Raw genomic sequence first — 18,424 nt, 5'->3', positions numbered from 1 at the left:
TGGGGAGGGATGGGGGCACTTCTAGTGGGTGATAATTTTGATGATTTGCTTGTTTCTTTTGGAAGGGCCTGGGGGATTCAATGCCTGAAGTGTGTCTATGGTATACCCCGTCCATGGCTTGAGTTGATGATGATCTGGGCTAGACTAGCTCAGAGTCTGTTTCAATTTGATTGATGGACCTCCACTGTGGTACCGAGGTAGCTATCATATGGAAGGCGGGAGCTTCTAGAACTAGAACATTCTTGGAATTAGTTATGCATTCCAAGGTTGACAAGCTTCAGCCCTACAAATGCTGCTTAGATGAAATACTACTCTTTCTCAAAATTTAGATATAAATGCATGGTGATATTCTACAAGTTTTCTACCAAATGATATGAATCGTGTAGATCATCACTAACCATCATAATCATTCAGGGGCACTCCCTGTTATAGAGTGCATCCACATGCTGTACTCCATAGGTCGCGGGTTGTTAATACATACTACTAGTAGCACTATGTAGACGATCTCGGCAATGCATGGATGACATCATCAATGCCAAGCCGCCAGTCCCAAAATGGAGTTTCTCTTACACAATATAAATTCGCTGAGTGGTGAACCGGCCGCAACCAGGAGGAATTGGGACCCAGTCGAACAGAGGAAAGACGGTCATGGTACCTCTTCGACTACGGAGGTTTAGACAAGCCCGCGGAGATATCTGAAAGGCGTGACGCGGAGCATTTGTGATCGTCGTACCCACGCGGTAAGATGCTCTTTTATAGATTCTTCATAGGGCTGGTTTTCCCCCAGAGTTGTCAAAGGTAGTCCCCGGAGACTGACGGACGAATACGACACTGCTGGAAGAAGTCCGCTTAGTATTCGCTCATGCCCGAATCATCCCAGCAGGGAAAGGGCTCCTCGTCCAAGGCCCTCTCCAACATCTCCAGCTGGAACTTCGACATCGATCGGTTCTTGAACCCGCTCGTCCCAGCGCCAAGATGGAATCTTGTTCCGCAGCCCATCGCTCACTTCCTGGGGTATCGAAGTCAAGCCCCGAAGCCGCTTGGCAATGTTATGGTTGCTTTTTGGTCGATGGTGGGAGCCTTTGTTGGCGTGGCCCTGGTGGCCAGTGTCTCCAAGCGAGTACCTTCATTTGAGGATCGAAATGCGCCAGCAATTATCGGAAGTTTTGTAAGTGCAGTGTTCCCCTTACTTAACGCCGTGCATGTCGTCCATGCAGTCCATGCCCACCTTCCCAGACAAGCAATGACTAACCAATATCAACCAGGGTGCCGCCGCCGTGATCGAATTCTGCGTCGTCGAGTCCCCCCTCGCGCAGCCACGAAATGCATTCTTCAGTCAGATCATTGCCTGTGTCGTCGGAGTCGGAATCTCCAAGCTTTTCGCGCTCAACCCGAATGCTGAACAATATACCGAGCTTGGCGGCGCGTTGGCCTGCGGTGTGACTACCGCTCTTATGGTGCTGACGGGAACGGTGCACCCGCCGGCAGGAGCTACAGCACTGCTGGCCGTGACGAATGCACAGACGGTGGGATTAGGCTGGTTCCTATTCCCGGTGATGATCCTGGGCATCACGCTGATGCAGTCTGCTGCCTTGGTGGTCAACAATATCCAGCGACGATACCCATTATATTGGTGGACCTCGCAACCTCTTTCACGAGCTCGGGATGTGGATGCTGAATCGGATCAAGAGAAAAGAGCCCAAACCGGCAGTCAATATGAAGAGAGCCTGACGGATGTCCCCCGGCGACTGGTTGTGGAGCGAGGTGACATATGGGTACCCAACGGGGTGTTTGTGTCTGCTGAAGAGAGGCTGGTTCTGGATCGGATCAGTGCGAGGTTGTGAACATTGTAAATATGATGATTGTTCATATGGCCCATGGGAAGTCTGAGTTAGTCCGTAAATACCACAGTTCCCACCATTCTCGTCAGCTTATGGAGTAGACTACTCCGTAGAGGTACAGTAAACATGAAGTGGCAAAGTTCCGCCTGATTTCTCAGGCCATAATGCGGTGACGTCGGCAGATCCAATCAGCGGCCAGGCCCACCATCTGAATTTTTTTTTTTGGTCTCTGCTTTGCTGTTATACACACACGAGGACGAAGTTCATTAGGATCTCCCTTTAATCCTAAGCCAAGGCCCACAATTCGTTTTGAATTTTTTTCTCTCTCATTCTCTGACGTCGGAGCTTAGAGATCCCAGCCATTTCTATCGATAAGGGCTTACAACCCCCCACTTGAACTTCTCAAATTTCGCCCCTCTCTCCGCCCCGCCAAACCCGCTCCACTCAATCTTTTTGCATTTCTTTTGCCTTCAATCTCTTCGTTCCTGAGATACCTGGCCGTTCTCTCCCTCCCCCCCTCCCTCCTCCTTCCAAAACCACCCCTACCTCCCCCTTTTACAACTCGTTTTTCACGCTCTCTACATCCGCCAACATGGTTTCCGCCTCCAAGGCCGCGCGTCTGGCAAAGCGTGCCGACGACAAGAAGACCAAGAAGGGCTCCAAAGAGGAGGTCACCGAAGATGCCGGCGCTGAGCAGCCCGCAACCAACGAGGAGAAGATGAAGGAAGTCGAGAAGCTCACAGCCCAGATGGATAAGCACGGTCTGTCTGATCGTGTCACCACCGGTGTTCTTTCTTCCATTCCCTCCTCTCGCGATGTCAAGATCACATCTGCCTCCCTGGTGTTCCACGGAAAGGTCCTCATCACCGACTCCACCCTCGAGCTCAACTTCGGCCGTCGTTACGGTCTGCTCGGTGAGAACGGTTGCGGAAAGTCCACTCTTCTCAAGTCCATCGCTACCCGCGAGTACCCCATTCCCGAGCACATCGATATCTACCTGCTGAACGAGGGTGCCCCTCCCAGCGAATACGGTGCCCTGGAGTGGGTTGTTCGTGAGGCTCAGGCCCAGCTGGACGCCATGGAGAAGCGTGCCGAGGATATTCTCGAGCAGGATGGTCCCGAGAGCCCTATCCTCGAGGATCTGTACGACGTGAGTGTTTTCCATAACTTCATTGCCTCTTTTTCCCCTTCCATCTGAAATAGACTAACACCCTTCACAGCGTATGGACAAGATGGACCCCTCCACCTTCCACACCCGTGCTTCCCTGATCTTGACTGGTCTGGGTTTCAACAAGGTCACCATTAACAAGAAGACCAAGGATATGTCCGGTGGATGGCGTATGCGTGTTGCCCTCGCCAAGGCTCTGTTCGTCAAGCCTTCGCTGCTTCTGCTCGATGACCCCACTGCCCATTTGGATCTCGAGGCCTGTGTGTGGCTGGAGGAGTACATGAAGAAGTGGGAGCGTACCCTGATTCTGGTTTCCCACTCCATGGATTTCCTGAACGGTGTCTGCACTACCATGCTGGACATGCGCGGCCAGAAGCTCCTCTACTACGGTGGTAACTACGATTCTTACCACAAGACCCGTAGTGAGCAGGAGACCAACCAAATGAAGGCCTACGCCAAGCAACAAGAGGAAATCACCCACATCAAGAAGTTCATTGCCTCCGCTGGTACCTACGCCAACTTGGTCCGTCAGGCCAAGTCCCGCCAAAAGATTCTCGACAAGATGGAGGCCGACGGTTTCATCCAGCCCGTCGTTTCCGACCGTGTCTTCACTTTCCGCTTCGCTGATGTCGAGAAGCTGCCTCCTCCCGTCCTGTCCTTCGACGATGTCAGCTTCTCCTACTCCGGTGAGTGGGCCGACACTCTGTACGAGCACCTCGACTTGGGTGTCGACATGGACTCCCGTACCGCCCTGGTCGGCCCCAACGGTGTCGGCAAGTCCACCCTGCTCCGTCTCATGACCGGCAAGCTGAGCCCCATTGGTGGCCGTGTCTCCCGTCACACCCACTTGAAGCTCGGTGTCTACTCCCAGCACTCCGCTGAGCAGCTCGACCTGACCAAGTCCTCGCTTGAGTTCGTCCGTGACAAGTTCCCCGAGAAGTCCCAGGACTACCAGTACTGGCGCCAGCAGCTGGGCCGCTACGGTCTCAGCGGTGAGTCCCAGACCGCCATCATGGGCACCCTGTCCGAGGGCCAGAAGTCCCGTATCGTCTTCGCCCTGCTGGCCATCGAGTCCCCCAACATGATCCTGCTGGACGAGCCTACCAACGGTCTTGATATCCCCACCATCGACTCCCTGGCCGATGCCATCAACGCCTATGAGGGTGGTGTTGTCGTCGTTTCTCACGATTTCCGTCTCCTCGACAAGATCGCCAAGGACATCTTGGTCTGCGAGCACAAGACTGTCCGCCGCTGGGATGGCACCATCGGCGCTTACAAGAACTACCTGCGCAAGAAGATGCTGGATGCCGGTGCCGTCTAAAGCCCGTATACTACTGTGCGGTATACCATTTGTGCATGCTTTAAAACGGGTTATAAATATCTTCTTTTTTCAAACGGTTTCTTTTTTTCCCCCAAAACTGTTTCCCTTGATGACGACGAAATGCTAGACGAGAATTCGAAGGAATTGCAATGTCAGAAAAAGTTCAGCCTCGCGCACCGAGAATATCCCACCGGACCTGAGCCTAGCTAGGTCTTGCTCCGGGGATTCTTTCTCTTCATGATGGGCGCGGCGCTTGATTTTTTGGTTCATGTTCTTAGATCGGTGGTCTCCCTGTTTCCTGCCCTTACTAGAGGATTTGTCTGGGCTGGGGGAGCTATGTTTGCTTTGTTTTGTTTTTAGGTACTGGTCATGAACTCATTCCCCCCTCAGCGCAAGGTTATTCTGCCTGTGCTGGTTTTTCTTTTCAATGTTGTCCCGCAACTGCATTTTGGATAGAGTAGATTCGAAGAAAGGAAAGAAACTGAAAGGTTTGATGAAGGTAGTCTAGTCAATTGATGATTTGTACTGGCTGCCATTCTGTCTTTTGTCTTCCAAGTACATCACTGGGTGAATTTGTAGAGCCCACTCCGGGTTATTTCTGCGTACCGCCGGAGTCCCTTCCAAGCGGCTCTGGGGATTTTCAATCCATGGATCTTACTAGTAGACTATGATAGATAATTGCCCTCTGGAGAAAGAGAAACCTTAGTACCAAATTCCTAAGTCAGCTTAGACAACCAAATGAAAACCATTTACTGCTGGCTCTCCAGGGTACTAGTTCTTCAAGGCCCCGAGGTCTCTTTCCAATGTTGGTCCATATATACTCAGTAACTTGAAAGAGCTTGAAGCATTACAGCCCGAGAGCAACAACTTGAGGAGCAGCAAATTGATACAGCTGCAGACCCGCACATTATTCATGTTCATTTCCGTCCGAAAAGATATCAAATATATTCATTTGCCTTCTAGAACAGAGCGCCAGAAAGATGCAGACATCGCAAAGTGAGCCAGCTCATCCATCCCTCACTGCCCTTTCGTCCTATCGGGAACAAGTTCTCCTCCAAACATATCCTTCGGCCCATTCTGTTTCTGCTCCTCCAATTTCCGCTTCTTGGCCAGTCGCTCCGTCTCGCTTTCTGATGTCACCTGGCCGGAGTCGGTGGCAGCAGCCGATGAGACCGCCCGGGGTGGTGCAGAGTCACGTTTCTGCGCCATGTTGGCGCCGTCGGGATTTTGGCATTTATAATGTTTCTTCGCGATGCGCTTCAGGTTTTTTATTTGGGCTGCATCTGCAGAGAGAGGGGTATACGCTTGGAGGAGGGCTGCACAGTCGGAAAGGACTTTGAACAGCTTGGTGCGGATTTCGTCGAGAGGGTTGGATGGGTCTGGGTTAGTCGGTGTAGATGTGATGGGGCCGCCGAGCTTGGTTTCCAGATAATATTCGGCCAAGGGTCTGTCGGAGAGGAGGAGGGCTGAGAGCCAGATTTGTGAGGGTGTGTAGAGGAAGTAGACGTCTGTCATCTGTGCAGCGGTCTTGAGAAGCTCGCGCGTTGCGTTGTGTGCGCGCCCGATCCGGTCGGTTATGGATGATGAGGGTGTGGGAGGTGGTGCTATGGAGAGGATCCCTTGCTTGAGAGATTCTGCTGTTTGGTGTGGGAGGAGGGGGGGTGGGTTGGCCCTGGCCTTGGGCGATGGCTGAGAGCTCCATTACGCCGCCTTCTAGTCCGCGGAACGGGTGTCGGACATCAAATGTGAAGCGGAGACCTTGCATGAGTAGGAACTCGGGTGCGACTACTTCGTCTGTTGATGGGTTCCCGGGGATTGCTTCTGCGAATGACCGCAGAGACATGTAGTAATTATCAGTTTTTGTGGCGACGAAGAGAGCAGTTGCCATGATCTTTTTGGGATGGTAGGTCATGGGGGAGTTGGTTAGGTAGAACCGGCGAAGGTATTGAATTGCGGTGGCCTGAAAGAAGAGCAAGCGGTTAGATATTATCGCTTTTCTGCGTGGTCTGATTCCAACTTACTCGGACCGTGGTAGGCAATGGTGGCTTATACTCATCACCCAATTCCAAAAGCGACTCGCAGTAGTACCGAACAAACACCAGCTCCTCTTCAGGGGTCAGGCAGTCGATGGGCTTTTCGTCAGAAGTTTTGCTTTCGGCATCGCTGGCTGGCTGTGGAGTTCCTGTCGCAGAGGGCGTGGCGGACTGTTGGGCTTCGCGAGTCCGGCGAAGCGCAGTCCTTACCCGATCACTGGCAACGGCATTTGTCGTAGCGCGAACAGACTGTAGAGATTGCTCGGTATATGACCAAAGTCGGAACTGAGAGGAGGTGCGGTAGATGTCGTCTTCAATCATGATGAAAGAAGACCCGTCGCTGGGTATCGAAGGGAGATGGTGAGGTTGCCGACGAGGTTGAGGATGAGGATGAGGTGGATAAGGGAAAGTCAACCAGAGCAGGAGTCGAGGGGGCGATAATTATTTATAAGTAGAGAAATGAAACACTTTCTTGGTGAGGTTCACTCGTCGAGTAGCTACGGAAGATGTAGCGGAGGTTGATGCGGCATTAGGAAGCTTTCCCTGAGGCCCAGCTTATCGATAGCACTTGTCCCGCCGTCTCCGCCCACACATATGGACTTCAAGTTGCCTAAGGAAGTAGCCATTGATACTAGTACTCGTTGATATGCAACTTTTATTGACCGATCAATAGCATCTAGTACCGATTACTTGTAGATGATTAGTAACTTGAAACTTTGATCTATCTCAGTCTTCAGATTCAAGCCACGGGCAGGTTTTGTTCAACTTCATTCTTCTAGTACTATATACATCTATTTCATTCAAGTTTCAGACAATTTCGAGAAAATTTACTGAATAAATGTTACCACCTGGGCAAGCACATTATTCTCCCAATAGCCGTGCGGTAATATCTCCCATGGCGCCAGGCCCCAAATCATAATCCTCGCCCCCATTACGATTAACTCCCGCACGCTCAAAGGCATCGACTACCTGTTCAACGTCAAATCCCATACCACCAAAGCGGTCGACAAGGTCCTTGTTGTATCCGTTGTACCTAGATATAAGCAATGAGCACATGGCCGGTCATATTCTTGAATCGACTGTCATAGGTCTCTTACCGAGCCAGATTATCTTCCTCGGTTGGCTCCGGTCCGGCCGAAACGTCCTGGCTACCCTCGTCAGGCTTTGGCGGAGCACCGGCATAACGAACAGCCCATTGGCGAGCCACACGCGCAAATTCGGCCGGCTGCCGCATCATCATCTTTGCAACTTCCGCATCTTGAGGATCCTTGGGCTCTGGCGTGCTGAGCAATTGTTGCAAAGAGAGAAGAGCAGACTTGACAGTCAAAACCGGAGACCAAGCGCTAGAAAGGGTATCAAGACAAATAGCACCCTGCAAATCGTCCAATATCAGTAACCGAGGGAGCGTGATTGTACAGGGGTTACTTACGGTCTGGCTGCTGATGTTCGGATGCCATACTTTGGTCTCAAACTTCATGACCGGAGGTGTGAAGGGGTAATCGGTAGGGATCTTGACATCTACCGCATATGATCCACCTTCATACGGGGTTCCAGGCGGTCCTGGAAAAGAGCCACGTAGATGAGTGACATCATCCTGCTCGCCGAAGGGCTCGATGCTGATCTGCGAGTGGGTGTCTGCTCGGATATCTGCGATTTCTTTGCCAATTCGACGGATTCGATGGCTGGACATGACGAGTATATCGACTTAATTGATAGATAGAAAACTCAATATCAAGAGAAAACTGAATGCTTTATTGCAAGCAGAAATAGGCGTCTCTTGGCCTTGGTGAAGTTGGAGGGTGACGGTGAAGGTGATCGCGTGCTTGGTACCAAACCACCAATTGGATGCTGAATTATGAACCCACAAGTTAGAAAATCAATCAGCGGTATTTAATCTGTCAGAAATTGGCTGTCATAAAAATATTTTTCCTAAGAAAAGGGAAATATCATGAAGGAAGGGTCGGTTGTCGGAGTCTTACCAGAGGAGGGGAAGTGTACGGGAAGTTGATGAGATGAGTTAGCAGCCCGGAAGTGGAAGCTGGGAGCTGCAATCTGTCTTAGATGGAGTATTTGAAGAATCAAGTACAAGAGTATAACTGTTCTTCGAAATAAGAATAGCTTGCTGAATACTAGGAGCTGCCTTCACCCGAAGAATCAAAAAAGGTGCGGGACACCACAGCGGACAGTTATGATTCAGGCATTCAGGCAGAAATATACCTCATGACGCATTATTAGCCTGAGGCACAAATAAAATCACGTGCCGGCGGCAACAGCTCCCAGCGCCAGCTCGGCTCCCCCGAGAGATCAGAGCAACATCACATCTGCATCGGTCATCCCTTCCACCCTGTCGAATTACCATCCTCGTTATTCATTGTCGAGGCCAGAAGCTACCTTCATCTGATATCCATCCCAGTTCGGCTCTTTGGGCTTTGACAGCGATCCTGTCGCTGGCTTACAAACATGGTGAGTTGCCCTACCTGACACCCAGCTTTGGGCTCGCATGTACTAATGATCCATCGTGACAGGGTAACCAGCAGTCTAATATGGGAGGCGGCCAAGGAGGAGATGGTCGTGATGATAAGGATAAGAAGGTACGATTGATTTCGTTCGATTTCATCTGGTTACTCGACCAGCGCTGACACCGCGTCTCGCAGAAGGACAAGCCTAAATACGAGCCCCCTCCACCTCCAACCACTCGCATCGGAAAGAAGAAGCGCAAGGCCGCTGGTCCCAGCACTGCCGCTAAGCTCCCCGATATCTACCCAACTTCCCGATGCAAGCTACGATACCTCCGAATGCAACGAGTCCACGACCACCTGCTGCTCGAGGAGGAATACGTTGAGAACATGGAGCGATTGCGCAAGGCCAAAGCCCAGGCTACCCAAGGTACTGTCGACCGAGGTGATCTGGATGTGATGGACCGCAACGCCGATGAGCGGAGTCGAGTCGACGATATGCGTGGCAGCCCGATGGGCGTCGGTAATCTGGAGGAGTTGATCGACGATGACCATGCTATCGTTTCCAGTGCAACTGGCCCAGAGTACTACGTCTCGATCATGTCTTTTGTAGACAAGGATCTTCTCGAGCCTGGTGCCAGCATCCTGCTGCATCACAAGTCCGTGTCAGTCGTTGGTGTCTTGACAGAAGAGTCTGACCCTCTCGTATCCGTCATGAAGCTTGACAAGGCCCCGACAGAGTCATATGCCGACATTGGTGGTCTGGAACAACAAATCCAAGAAGTACGAGAGTCCGTCGAGCTGCCTTTACTACACCCTGAACTGTACGAGGAGATGGGTATCAAGCCCCCCCAAGGGTGTCATTCTCTACGGTGCCCCCGGAACAGGAAAGACGCTCCTTGCGAAGGCTGTCGCCAACCAAACAAGCGCTACTTTCCTGCGTATTGTCGGTAGTGAGCTGATCCAGAAGTATCTGGGTGACGGTCCACGTTTGGTTCGCCAGATTTTCTCAGTGGCTGCCGAGCATGCTCCTTCGATTGTGTTTATTGATGAGATTGATGCCATCGGTACCAAGCGTTACGACTCTACATCCGGTGGTGAGCGAGAGATCCAGCGTACCATGCTGGAATTGCTTAACCAACTGGATGGTTTCGATGATCGCGGTGACGTGAAGGTCATCATGGCCACTAACAAGATCGAAACACTGGATCCGGCTCTCATCCGACCCGGTCGTATTGATCGTAAGATCTTGTTCGAGAACCCTGACCGTAAGTTTAGCCACCCATTGACTCTTGTCTCCCACTTGACTAACATGTGTTCCTCCTTTAGAAACCACGAAGAAGAAGATTTTCACTTTGCACACCTCGAAGATGTCCCTGGGTGATGACGTTGACCTGGATGAGTTCATCAACCAGAAGGATGACCTGTCTGGTGCTGATATTCGTGCCATCTGTACCGAGGCTGGTCTGATGGCCCTGAGAGAGCGTCGCATGAGAGTGCAGATGGATGACTTCCGTTCCGCTCGGGAACGCATTATGAAGACCAAGCAGGATGGTGGCCCTGTGGAGGGACTGTACTTGTAAGCATGGCCAGTACTCGATGGAGAATGGTCATGCCGAAGACCTTCAGGGCTAGATCTGTATTTTAATGGAACCCAAGCGATTTACGGAGATTTTATACCTTGATACCTATACTTGACTGATTGTAATTTGCTCAACCTTAAACTGGTTTTAATTAAAGTAGGCACTCCCACTAACACTAGTATCCTAAAGAAAAGGGATCAACCTTTTAGGAGATAGTAATTCCAGTGGCTCAAATCGTTCAGGGTATTCTACCTCAGGGATTCGAGCATCTTTATCGAGCATACACTAACCCGAATGTGGTTAGTGGATATCATTATCGCATGCAAACAATACAAACCAGCTCCCCCCGGCTCCACGCAAATTCATCCGTTGCGCGCATCGCATCTAGTCTAACCTCACACATCTTGAAAATATGGACGATTTTGACGAGGAAGCATTCAAGCAGTTCTTCCCTTCTAGCTTTGGCAAACAGGAGAAATCAGTCGACGTTGATACCCAGATCAATCGTTCCAAGCGTGCGGAGGTCTCGGCGAAACCACCCGCCAACGATGAAAGGAGTGAACTAACTGCAACCTCCGCAGCTAATGATTCTGGCACATCGACCCAAAAAGACATCCCTCGGCGTGAAGACAATTCGGATGATGATGATGATGATGGTGATGATGACTCGGACGATTCGGATGATTCCGACGACGAAGATGAATTCCCCGTGTCGCATGAGATGGTCCTTAAGACGCATGAACGCGCCGTGACGACTATGACCGTGGACCCTTCCGGGGCGCGACTAATAACAGGTTCTACCGATTGCACACTTAAATTCCATGATTTCGCCTCCATGACACCTTCAACCATCCGTGCCTTCAAATCCGTTGATCCCTCGCTGAAGAAACAGTCTGCGGCACAAGACACTCATTCTGTTCACTACGTCGCATTCAATCCGATCACCCCGGGCTATGTCCTCGCTGTACCAGCATCATCTCAAGCACGAATTCTCGATCGTGATGGCGAAACTCTACTAGAATTCGTCAAGGGTGATATGTACTTGCGGGATCTTCACAATACCAAAGGCCATGTTTCAGAGATTACTACCGGAGTTTGGTGCCCGTCGAATGAAAACCTCTGTGCTACCGCCGGTTCTGACGGTACTGTGCGTATCTGGGATGCCAATGTCGCCCGTTCACAGAAGGAGGTGATTGTGCATAAATCACGAGTCGCTGGATCCGCTGGTCGGACCAAGATGACGGCCGTCGCGTGGGGCTCTCCGAAACAGGGAGGTTCCGATGTCTTAGTTACTGCGGCTCTTGATGGTAGCTTGGTGATGTACAGTGGAAAAGGGCCCTTCACCCGACCCGCGGCTGAGGTACGAGATGCTCATACTCGCGACACCTGGACCAGCGGCCTGGATATAAGCTCCGATGGGCGGCTTGTCGTCAGCCGAGGTGGTGACGATACGATCAAGCTATGGGACACGAGGAAATTCAAGACTCCCGTCAACACCGTTACACATACTTCAACATCTTCTCGCTATCCTACATCGAACATCCAGTTCTCACCGTCGTCGGCAAACGTGATCACTGGCTCGGAAACCGGGCACCTGCACATTCTCAACCCGGCCACTCTAAGGCCTGAGCTTGTCACTCCTGTTACGCCCGGGTCCCCACTGATCACTGTCTTATGGCATGAAAAGTTGAACCAAATTCTGACCGGCTCCGCCAACGCTGAAACGCATGTTCTCTACAACCCTACCATGTCCACCAAGGGTGCTGCGCTGGTCATGTCTCGCGCACCCAAGCGTCGCCACTTCGATGACAACGCCTCTCTCACGACGGATCTGACCCAGGGTATTTCCGGAGACTCGGTGGTTGTTGGATCCAATGGTGTGCCCCACTATAGTTCATCTACCTTCTCTTCCCGTCACCCAACGGTGGGCATGACAGCCTCTGGTCGTTCTCGAGACCCACGTCGCCCACATCTACCGGCTGTTACTCCCTTTGCCAAGGGCCAGTCGGACGAGAAATTCATTCGCGACTATATTCCTCTCAGTTCGATGCGTGATGAGGATCCTCGCGAGGCGCTTTTGAAATATGCCGATAAAGCCGAGAAAGACCCGATTTTCACCAAGGCATACAAGGAAACTCAACCTAAAGCGATCTATGCCGAGCTGAGCGATGACGAAGAAGAGGGCCCAGAGAAGAAAAAGGCTCGACAATGATTATTTTTTAACTATGTTTAATAAAAATTTATGAATCCTGATGATTGTGTCAGGTGCAGACTAGTGCTAAAGGAGATAGCGAACACTGGCCTATACACCAATATTCATCAAAATATTCGAGTCGTTCGATCAGCCACCGTTGGAATAAAGTTCCCCTCCTTGTCTTGCGCTTTCCCCATCCCACTGTCATAAAACGGAATCAATCCCTCAGGAACAATCTCGGAGGGGCAGAGCTCCTGCATATTTCTCCGGCTCAACTCCCTATAGAGATGCCACAGAGAACGAATATCCACTCGCATATAGCCCGTATATCGTGCCTTCCACCGATTATCCGGATACCGCCCATCGATCATGCCAACAAATCCCCGAGTCTTAACAGGAAGTCTAGGCCTTTCCCCCTCAAGCCAGGGCAGAGGGTCAGAACTAGCAATGATTGACTTTAGCGACCGCTCATCAATCAAAAGACAGCCTTCGAATCGACCAGTTCCTTCGCCCTTGCTTGCACGAAGATACTCTACAAAATGATCTCGAACCTGCTCGATAGTTGCTCTATCCCAGAACTGCTTATCGGAGAAAATAACATCCTTGTGTGTTTCCATCACCAACCGTTCAGCATCACCATCTGGCTCTTCATCCTTAGGCTTCTTCCGTCGATTATCGGCGTAAAGATCAGAGTTGATCTGGTTATCCATATTTTTAGCCAGTTTATCCATAGCAAAAGGCCATAGCTCATCTGATTCGGCAGTATAGACTGTTCGGTATATAAAATAACCCCAGGGGAATATAGAGTTGACCTTCGGGTACAGAAAGTTTCTTGGGCTTCGTTTATCCTGGTCAAACCATGGAGCTTTGCGCCAATTGTCCACAAAGTCGCCGACAAACTCGGGGTGTGACCATCGCTCCGGCCATGAAGGGTGATGGTAGAAAGACTGGTCATCCTGTTCGGTTACTAGTTTGTTGATTTCAGCTGGATCGCGTGGCGGAGAAGAAGTCGGAGCAAGGGCGTCGGAAGACATATTTGGATAGTGGTAGACGATGAAGTAGCCGAACAGCAGGAATAATAAGAGATAATAGAGTAGTATGGGCAGATCCATCCTGAGTCTGTGGGGTAATTAAGGATCTTTCTACCCTGGTGCCTGGTGGTGAGACCCAGAGAACTTTGAGAAGTTCCGGTGGGAATGTCTCGTTACTTACATATTTGGCTCGAGATCTGTTGGCGTCACGCCAATCTTGGCAATCTAAATTAGCCAAAGTTTGTGCTCCAAAATTTCAAGCTCTTTGTACCTAGTAGTCGATGAAAACGCGGAAAGGGTTGAGTCGAGTTTCCTGTGATATGACTTGTGACCTGCTTAAGCCCTGGAGAATCCCAAAAGAGAGGGACACCACTACCTATTAGGTATCCTTATTAAAGTCTGAGCCTACTCTTTCTCTATTGTATTACTATTTTGTTTTGTCTCTTCTACTTTTTGTTCCTTATTTCTTACTAGTACTCCAGGACTAGTATTACTTCTCAGGTCTTATTAAGGATAATAGTAGTCTCAAGAAAAGGGTAACTGTCGGGTATATGGTGTGTAGAGATATCATGATGTGACCGACCTTATTATCATTTAATAGCTAATAGTTAGCCCTGAGACCTTCAATTTGGATATTATCATCATCTTTATATACAGCTGTCTCTATAGGTACGCTACCGATTGACTGTCACTTTCCATGGGTCTGCTTCGAACTGTAGAAATTAACCTTGAAAGCTTCACTCCCAGCCTCAACCCAGCCACAACAATAAGTACAAGCCCTCGAGTCTTAATGAAACATGAAACAAAGGGCGCATGGAGGCTCTCCTTGCTGGGGCTGCCCAGGAATGTGAATGTCCATCAATCTCCCCTCTTTTCTTGGCTGCCAGATGACGTCCCCAAGGACCCGACGATCGCCAGTGCGCTCTTTTGCCTACCCAAACTACCAATGACAGACACAAAACAGAACCAGCACGAGCTTGGACCTCACACGCACGGCTTGGGGCACGATTTCTGGTTGTAAATTGGTGTGTGAGGCACGTTTTACAGTAGCGTGGAGCAAGGAGGGGGACCGTTGTGGTTTATACTAGTGCTGACATAGCAATCACTCCTCCCTCCCTCTCCGCTCCGAACTTCGACTCTAAACTTCTGCCTTCAAACGCGACGAGGCAGCGTCGAAGGTGACAACCAACCGGACCTTGAAGGATGCTGCCTATTTTATCCTTGTGAAATGCTCGCCCATCGATCCTGACTTTCCTCCACATCGACTTTGTCGACCACTCCGTACCGCTATTAAAGAGGAAGAGCTCGGGCCCGAAGATCCCCCCCCAGTCGGTACCCCGATTCGATTCCGGACCTTCGGTCTATGCGATCCAAGACTTGTACTCGTGTGTCTCGCCCTTAAATTTACGCGCCCGCATGGAATCTCCCCAGGAGCCCCTGCTCGCAGGGTTGCTCACCTCTCTCGTTACGTCCGTGATCGCACCTTCGGCCACGGTCGTTTCGCACCCGGCCTCCTATTCGCATCATTCCTACGCTACATCACCTCCTATTCCCTCATTACCGCCAAGTGATAATGGTCAGTGGAATGACGAGGGAAAAATGAGACAGTGGTCATCTACCATCGGTATCATCACCGCTCTTGCCGGCAACGTTTTGATCTCCGTCGCCCTCAACATCCAGCGCTATGCGCATCTCCGGATCGCGCGGGAATGGGAACAAGATAAGATTAAAAAAGAAGCGAACTGGAGGCGATCTAATTCCGACTCCCGATCACCAAACCAATATGGCGCCGCTGGAGGCGAACGCTCTCATGGCGGGGATCAGCCGGAGAGATCACGGAAGGAACAAAGACACGCACCACACCGTATCTTCGAAGAGTACCGAGATGATGTCGATGATCCCCCGCGAGGAAGGAGGGGTGCTTCGGAATCACCGGAGCCTATGCGCAACTCCTTTACGTCTGATCGTACAGCTCGGCCCGGAGATAAAGGTGATGAGTTCGGAGATCGCAAGTCATACCTTCAGTCTCCGTACTGGTGGGCTGGAATTATTCTGATGTGCCTTGGTGAAACAGGCAACTTCATGGCATATGGCTTTGCACCGGCTTCTATTGTTTCGCCCCTGGGCGTTGTGGCGTTGATCTCGAATTGCGTCATTGCGCCTTGTCTATTGAAGGAGACGTTCCGACAGCGTGACTTTTGGGGTGTCTTGATTGCCATTGCAGGTGCTGTGGTCGTTGTTCTCAGCGCAAAGTCGTCGGAAGAGAAGATTGGCCCTGATGAAATCTGGGCGATGATTACCACTTGGGAATTTGAGACCTATCTCGGATTGACCACTGGGTTGATTATTGCTTTTATGTGGGCTAGTTTCAGATATGGATCTCGCTCAATCCTGATCGACGTCGGCCTAGTAGCACTATTTGGTGAGTCTCTTGTACCTCTACTCGTTTTTATGCGACCTGGAGACATGCTAACAAAATGGGATAGGCGGATATACCGCACTCTCCACCAAGGGTGTTTCTTCACTTTTGTCATATACATTATGGCACGCCATTACCTTCCCCATCACCTATTTGCTGGCCTTTGTCCTCGTCTTCAGCGCTCTCATGCAAATCCGCTATATCAATCGGGCCTTACAGCGATTTGACTCTACACAAGTGATTCCAACACAGTTTGTCCTTTTTACACTTTCTGTCATCATTGGAAGTGCAGTGCTATACCGTGACTTTGAGTCAATGTCGGCCAGACGCGCCGGAGAGTTTGTTGGAGGTTGTTTCCTGACCTTCCTCGGAGTCTACTGCATCACGAGCGGCAGAGTTCGATCTGATGATGAGTCTACATTTTCAACTGACGACGAAGAAGAGGCTATCGGCCTGCTAAATGGTGAACGTTATCAAGATCGAGTTGATCTATCACCTCCGAACCAGCAATTGCGAGCACCGAAAGGTCCGCATACTGCCATTGATTATACGGACGATGTTCCACAGTCTCCATCAGGATCTCTACTGAGCCGTGGGATAGATGGAGTTGATGATAACCAGCTTACTCCACGGGGTGTTCTTTCGGCCGCTCCATCTTCGCCAAGTAGCTCATTGCCCATGGACTCTCCCCTTTCGGGCCCGTCGTTCGAAGGCCCGTCTCCGTTGCGGCCCCCGTCTCGTATGTCGAACCCCTGGGCGGACAGCCACGAGCAGATATTCGCTGCTAGACGCGATTCCGATATTCGCCCCGTCACTCCCCCATCCGACGGTAGCACGGTCCAGGAATCTACAGTTCTCCTCCGCTTTCCGCCAGCGCCCGGAATGGAAGGTTCTCCATCAAATGGAAATGCTACGACTGTTCGACGTGCGTCAACACCGACCGGAGGCAATCAGGCCCAGCTTCCAGACCGAAGCCACGCGACACTCGAGACACCCACCCGTCGAACGCTTCGCAATTCTATCTCCAATCGATTCTCACCCGGACCCCTTCTCCCCGCATTGTCAGGCGGCTTCAGTGCTATAGTGGCCGAGTCTCTCCGACGCGGCGAGAAAAGTCCTTTCAAGGATCGCTCCAAGCGCAGATCAGGTCGCCGCAAGCAGTTGGATGGCGCTTTCGATGAACCCGGATACTTTGATGGCGAAGGAGCTCATGACAGTTCTATCACAATCGCCAATGCCCGACTTCAGTCGGCTACTAGTCTCGTGGTCTCAGATGTGGAGGGTGGTCGATCCACCCCTGCCCTCGCCACCGAAATCTATAACACACCGACTCAGAAGCCCAGCGAGGATGTCACTCGACTTCGCAGTTTCAGCGACTCATGGAGCGGTGGCCTCGCATGGTTGGGTGGTGCGCTGCGAAGCAACAACGTCGAGCATGCAATTGCCAGCGGTGCGGTAACACAGGAGACTGCAACACCGCAAAACAATGAGACACCGAATGCCGATCACTCGAACGAAGATGCTAATACCTCTACCGCATCTCGATAAGCGCAGCACAACGCAGTGCGGCAGCAAGGGTGGACGAACGAACTCCTTAGTCTCATCTCCCCTTTGCTTCCAGGGGCTGTACATGACGAGTGGCTGGGTCACCAACGTACATACATCCTCTCTCACCTCTTCCCGCTTTTTCCCTTTTCCTTATTTTTTCTTTTCTGTAAACTCTTCGTGGCGGGGATTGGTGTATTTCTTTTTTTGTGGACATACACTGGGCTGTATCGGCATTGCATTATGCGGGGTAACTTCTTTTCTTATGCATTTAATATCCTCCACTTGTTATTATTTTCAATTATCATACCCGGGCTATTCCCTGTATTCAAAAGAGCGAATCATTTCGACGGAAGTTACTTCTTTCGGTTTATTGTTTCTATCAAGTCTCGTATAAACGACCGAAATATTTAGCAATTCGATCCGAGTACGGAGTAATCATGAAATTCCAGGATGACTTGGCTTTTTTCATATAGACTGAATAAGATTACATCCTGCAAGTCTTAGAGGTCTTTCTTTTCTGATAGGTGGAAAAAGAACATGCGTAAAATTAGTTAATAACTAGATCTACAAAATAACCACCAACTTCACTGCAGGACCACGCCTACTGCCTACCATTATAGCCCCCGGCTAAAGCATTGAGTTTGCCAAACCAAGTACCTAGCTGCATTTATCCGGTTTTCAACCCGAGGATGTCGGAGTCTCGCTTTGTGCGTGCAGCCTGCAGAAGCGAACGTCCAAGCTTCAAACAAACTAAATCAACACCAAGAAGCGGGGGAGGTTGCTCCGTTTCACGATAGTTCTAGTGCACAAAATAGGTTCTTTGCCACTGT

The 18,424-nt window shown here is 50.7% G+C and overlaps 8 protein-coding genes across 8 annotated transcripts; 5 read left to right on the top strand and 3 right to left on the bottom strand.

The window, feature by feature from the left end:
* Positions 1 to 862: 862 nt before the first annotated feature.
* On the top strand, positions 863 to 1,844 carry N7533_010159 (HPP family protein; the record flags this gene model as incomplete). The annotated part of the gene is made up of 2 exons (XM_057106809.1): positions 863 to 1,168; positions 1,266 to 1,844. The coding sequence occupies 2 exons, from the start codon at positions 863 to 865 to the stop codon at positions 1,842 to 1,844; spliced, it is 885 nt and encodes a 294-aa protein (XP_056956026.1).
* Positions 1,845 to 2,433: 589 nt separating this feature from the next.
* On the top strand, positions 2,434 to 4,330 carry N7533_010158 (ATP-binding cassette family ATPase ARB1; the record flags this gene model as incomplete). Its single annotated transcript, XM_057106808.1, has 2 exons — positions 2,434 to 2,991; positions 3,062 to 4,330. 2 exons carry the CDS (start codon positions 2,434 to 2,436, stop codon positions 4,328 to 4,330), a joined length of 1,827 nt encoding a protein of 608 aa, XP_056956025.1.
* A 1,017-nt stretch (positions 4,331 to 5,347) lies between these two features.
* Positions 5,348 to 6,684, bottom strand: N7533_010157 (TFIIH complex kinase subunit CCL1; the record flags this gene model as incomplete). Its single annotated transcript, XM_057106807.1, has 3 exons — positions 5,348 to 5,953; positions 6,036 to 6,290; positions 6,352 to 6,684. 3 exons carry the CDS (start codon positions 6,682 to 6,684, stop codon positions 5,348 to 5,350), a joined length of 1,194 nt encoding a protein of 397 aa, XP_056956024.1.
* Positions 6,685 to 7,224: 540 nt separating this feature from the next.
* N7533_010156 (E2 ubiquitin-conjugating protein UBC1) lies at positions 7,225 to 8,053 on the bottom strand (the record flags this gene model as incomplete). The annotated part of the gene is made up of 3 exons (XM_057106806.1): positions 7,225 to 7,396; positions 7,461 to 7,735; positions 7,793 to 8,053. The coding sequence occupies 3 exons, from the start codon at positions 8,051 to 8,053 to the stop codon at positions 7,225 to 7,227; spliced, it is 708 nt and encodes a 235-aa protein (XP_056956023.1).
* A 770-nt stretch (positions 8,054 to 8,823) lies between these two features.
* On the top strand, positions 8,824 to 10,402 carry N7533_010155 (proteasome regulatory particle base subunit RPT2; the record flags this gene model as incomplete). Its single annotated transcript, XM_057106805.1, has 5 exons — positions 8,824 to 8,826; positions 8,889 to 8,954; positions 9,018 to 9,657; positions 9,707 to 10,087; positions 10,149 to 10,402. 5 exons carry the CDS (start codon positions 8,824 to 8,826, stop codon positions 10,400 to 10,402), a joined length of 1,344 nt encoding a protein of 447 aa, XP_056956022.1.
* A 412-nt stretch (positions 10,403 to 10,814) lies between these two features.
* On the top strand, positions 10,815 to 12,614 carry N7533_010154 (WD40 repeat domain-containing protein; the record flags this gene model as incomplete). Its single annotated transcript, XM_057106804.1, has 1 exon — positions 10,815 to 12,614. The coding sequence occupies one exon, from the start codon at positions 10,815 to 10,817 to the stop codon at positions 12,612 to 12,614; it is 1,800 nt and encodes a 599-aa protein (XP_056956021.1).
* Positions 12,615 to 12,721: 107 nt separating this feature from the next.
* Positions 12,722 to 13,630, bottom strand: N7533_010153 (uncharacterized protein; the record flags this gene model as incomplete). Its single annotated transcript, XM_057106803.1, has 1 exon — positions 12,722 to 13,630. The coding sequence occupies one exon, from the start codon at positions 13,628 to 13,630 to the stop codon at positions 12,722 to 12,724; it is 909 nt and encodes a 302-aa protein (XP_056956020.1).
* A 1,413-nt stretch (positions 13,631 to 15,043) lies between these two features.
* On the top strand, positions 15,044 to 17,594 carry N7533_010152 (DUF803 domain membrane protein; the record flags this gene model as incomplete). The annotated part of the gene is made up of 2 exons (XM_057106802.1): positions 15,044 to 16,049; positions 16,114 to 17,594. The coding sequence occupies 2 exons, from the start codon at positions 15,044 to 15,046 to the stop codon at positions 17,592 to 17,594; spliced, it is 2,487 nt and encodes an 828-aa protein (XP_056956019.1).
* Between the last annotated feature and the right edge of the window lie 830 nt (positions 17,595 to 18,424).

Source organism: Penicillium manginii, assembly GCF_028828005.1.
Source record: "Penicillium manginii strain IBT 31320 chromosome Unknown utg000007l:1.0-2284322.0:1.0-2285126.0, whole genome shotgun sequence".
Classification (NCBI taxonomy): Eukaryota; Fungi; Ascomycota; class Eurotiomycetes; order Eurotiales; family Aspergillaceae; genus Penicillium; species Penicillium manginii.
The sequence above is the reverse complement of the archived record's forward strand: the minus strand, read 5'-3'. Positions and strand labels throughout refer to the sequence as shown.